The sequence below is a fragment of the Oculina patagonica genome, chromosome 11 (assembly GCF_052425735.1).
Source record: "Oculina patagonica isolate OP01 chromosome 11, crgOcupat, whole genome shotgun sequence".
NCBI lineage: Eukaryota > Metazoa > Cnidaria > Anthozoa > Scleractinia > Oculinidae > Oculina > Oculina patagonica.
This window is the reverse complement of record NC_135768.1, coordinates 6,011,272-6,015,166: the sequence shown is the minus strand read 5'-3', so window position 1 is coordinate 6,015,166 and position 3,895 is coordinate 6,011,272. Positions and strand designations below refer to the sequence as shown.

Sequence of the window (3,895 nt, the reverse complement as noted above, 5' to 3'; positions counted from 1 at the left end):
AATAATAATAATAATAATAATAAAGGCCGCGGATCTATTAAGAAACTTTACACCACCGCCATCATTCAAGAGAACAAACTGAATATTGTCGAAAAATTGTCGATGTTGGGAAAGGCGAAGGGACCCAAGACTTTGTGAAATTGTCTTTACACACATATACGGTGGGGGTTTTGGCACAAATCGCGACAACTCGCTCGGCTCACCCGGGCTCGCCTCGCTCCTTGTCGCGATTAGTGACCAAAACCCCCACCGTATATGTGTGTACAAAAATCGCGAGCGGCACCCAAAATCTATGCGGCTTGAGAGCTCACAAATCTCAAGCACCATTGATGTGCCAGAAAAAATTCCTATTGAACAAATGTTTCTCATTGGTATAAACGCCAACATGACTGCTGCAAGTTATTCGAAAGAAGTTTTGCAAGCACTCTTGAAGGAAATTCGCGGCTTTAAAGAAAATCCACAATGGAACAACAATTTTTTATTGGCCCAATCCGATTTCAATGAATGGCTACGAGTGTGGAAAATGACCATACCAGAAGGAAGCCGAATCAGCAAAGACCTTTTTGTCTTTCAAAAGAAAACAAAAGGAAAGTTTGTTTATTTGGTAGAGAATGAAATAAGAGATTTGAAAAGCGTAAAAGTAAGTTTTGAGATGAAAATAAAATTTACAAAAGAAAATTTTGAGACTGGTGTAACACAAGAGATGGAGCATTATTTTAAAGAAAAAGAACCGCACGTTTTTAACGAAAATAATAAACAACAGATAAAACAAGATTTCGATAGATTTATTGAAAGAGCAAAAGGTCAAATTGAGGCTTGGTCAGAGCGCGGCTCAGGCTGGGTTATTGAAAGAATAACCGAAGCGTACGTCAATGTTGCACGCTATCAGCCATTGCGCGGAGGAACTTATTTGCCTCTCCCAGCCAATTTGGCAAAAAAGAAAGCAATAATCAACGTGCAAAACAGGGATAACGAATGTTTGAAGTGGGCTTTGAGAGCTGCACTTTTTCCTCCAAGGGACGGAAAAAACCTTCAAAGAACAAGCAAATACCCTGCCAACGACGGAATTAACTACGGAGGCATCGATTTCCCCACACCTGTAAAACAGATTGACAAACTCGAGAGGCAAAACAGCAACCTCGCAATAAATGTGTTCGGCTGGGAAGACAATCGTGTGATTGTGCACAGAATAAGCAAAAAAGAAAAAACCATTCCTCGTATAAACCTTATGTTAATAGAGTCAGGATTAATTCAGCATTACTGTTTTGTAAAAAAAGTAAGCGCTTTACTCTTTGATCAGAGCAAACATCGTTCTGCAAAACACTTTTGCATGATGTGCCTGACCGGCTTCACAAGACCTGACTTGCTCGAGAACCACGAAAAACATTGCAATGGCATGAACGGCAGGCCAACAAGGATCGAGATGCCGGAAGATGGGAAAAACACCCTTTCTTTCCAAAATCATCACAAACAGATGAGGGCGCCATACGTGATATATGCGGACTTTGAGGCTTTGGTCAGAAAGATTCAAGGATGCGAGCGTGGGCCAGAGAGCAAGCAAAAAAGCTACACTGAGAAAACAGAACAGCACGAGGCATGTGGTTTTGCTTACACAGTTGTAAGGAGTGACGGAAGAAATGAACGGCCAGTGGTTTACAGAGGTGAAAATGCTGTTGAAGTGTTTTTGAACTGTCTTCAAGAGGAAGAGAAAAAAATAAGAAATAGTTTGTCATCGCCAAAACCTCTTGTGATGACAGCAATAGATTGGGAAAAATTTAAAAATGCAACTGATTGCCATATTTGTGAAAAAAGTTTGATAAAAGATTACTTTTTAGACTCTTTACCTGTATGGATAAGTGAAACAGGTAGAGTATACACTTATGATGGGCAATGGCATAAAAAATGTTATTACAATGTAAAGAAAGAACACGACAGTTCGTTTCTCATTCTAAAAAGATTGACAGAAGAAGAGCACAAAGAAGCTGCAGAAGAACAAGATGACTGCTTATGCTGTGGACAACCTTTGCTTCAGCAAAACTTCAGAGATGCAGTTAAGGACCATTGCCACATAACAGGCAAGTTTCGAGGAGCCGCGCACAACGCATGCAACCTTAAAATGAGAATAAAACCAAAAACGGACCAAATACCAGTTGTATTTCACAACCTTAGGGGCTATGATGCACACCATTTAATGCAGGCGATGTCAAAGCTGTCTCAATCGACACAAAAAGAGGTGAAATGCGTAGCCAACAACATGGAGAAATACATAACATTTTCATTTGGCGGTCTGCGCTTTATTGACAGCTTGAACTTTCTACAAGGAAGCCTCGATTCACTTGTAAGCGCAACACCGAAAGAGTCATTGAAAATAACAAAATCTCTTTCTTCACAAAATTTTGAACTTCTTTTAAAAAAGGGAATTTACCCTTACGAATACATGGAATCGTGGGAAAGGCTTGACGAAACAAGTCTGCCAGACAAAGAAAAGTTTTACAGCAAGCTAAACGACGAGCACATAACAGACGAAGAGTACGATCACGCAAAGAGGGTATGGGAAGCTTTTGGATGCAAAACGCTTGGTGACTACCACGACCTATACGTGAAAACAGACGTGTCCCTGTTGGCTGACGTTTTCGAAAACTTCCGAAAAATCTGCCTTGAGCAGTACGGGTTGGATCCTGCGAATTATTACACGTCGCCTGGCCTTTCTTGGGACGCACTCTTGAAAAAGACAGGCGTGCAGCTTGAGCTCCTTACAGACTCAGAAATGCATCTATTTGTCGAAAGGGGAATAAGAGGAGGTATTTCCATGGTTAGCAAGAGATATGCAAAGGCAAACAATCCTTATGTTGAAGGCTATGACCCAAGCAAGCCAAAAAAATACATAATGTACCTTGATGCAAACAACCTTTATGGGTGGGCAATGAGCAAGCCACTGCCAAAAAGTGGTTTCAAATGGAAAAGAGTTATGCCGACTGAAAAAGAAATAATGAGAAAAAAGGAGTTTGCAAGAACTGGCTGGATATTGGAGGTAGACCTTGAATACCCCGCAGAACTTCATGAAGAGCACAACAGCTACCCATTGGCACCAGAGAAAAAGAAAATAAGCGAGGAACTTTATTCTGATTACCAAAAAAAATTAAAAGATAAGCTTGATCTGGACCCACCAGACAGCGAAAAGCTTGTTTTGACTCTTGAGGACAAAAGTAACTATGTTGTGCATTACCGAAACTTGCAGTTTTATCTTAAGCAGGGCATGAAACTAAAAAAAGTTCACAAAGTAATGGAGTTCGAACAAGAATGCTGGATGGAGCCGTACATCCGGATGAACACAGAATTCAGGAAAAAAGCGAAAAACGACTTTGAAAAGAACTTTTACAAGCTCATGAATAACTCAGTTTTCGGAAAAACAATGGAAAACCTGCGTAACCGTGTTGACATAAAAATAGTGCGAAGCAATGAAACAAACAAAATACGAAAATTGATTGCAAGCCCATTGTACTCAAGGCATGTAATGTTTTCTAACGATCTGGTTGGAATAGACATGCGCAAAAGCAAGCTTATTCTTAATAAGCCTGTTTACACTGGGATGACTATCCTTGACAACAGCAAGATACTAATGTATGATTTCTTTTACAACCATCTGAAAAAGGTATACGGTCCACGTTGCGAGCTCTTGTATACGGACACAGACAGCCTTTTGCTCGAGATCGAAACAGATGACATCTACGAAGACATGGAATGGAACAAAACTCTGTATGATACAAGCGACTACCCAAAAGAGCATCCACTCCATTCATACGAAAACAAAAAGGTCTTGGGAAAAATGAAAGACGAATGCGCAGGAACCCCCATATCAGAGTGTGTTTGTCTCAGACCGAAAATGTACTCAATA

At 40.4% G+C, this 3,895-nt stretch overlaps 1 protein-coding gene across 1 annotated transcript; it reads left to right on the top strand.

Moving 5' to 3' along the window:
- Positions 1–292: 292 nt before the first annotated feature.
- LOC144630974 (uncharacterized) lies at positions 293–2,309 on the top strand. Its single transcript, XM_078489326.1, has 3 exons — positions 293–371; positions 924–2,075; positions 2,305–2,309. The coding sequence occupies exons 1-3, from the start codon at positions 293–295 to the stop codon at positions 2,307–2,309; spliced, it is 1,236 nt and encodes a 411-aa protein (XP_078345452.1).
- The last annotated feature ends 1,586 nt before the right edge of the window (positions 2,310–3,895 follow it).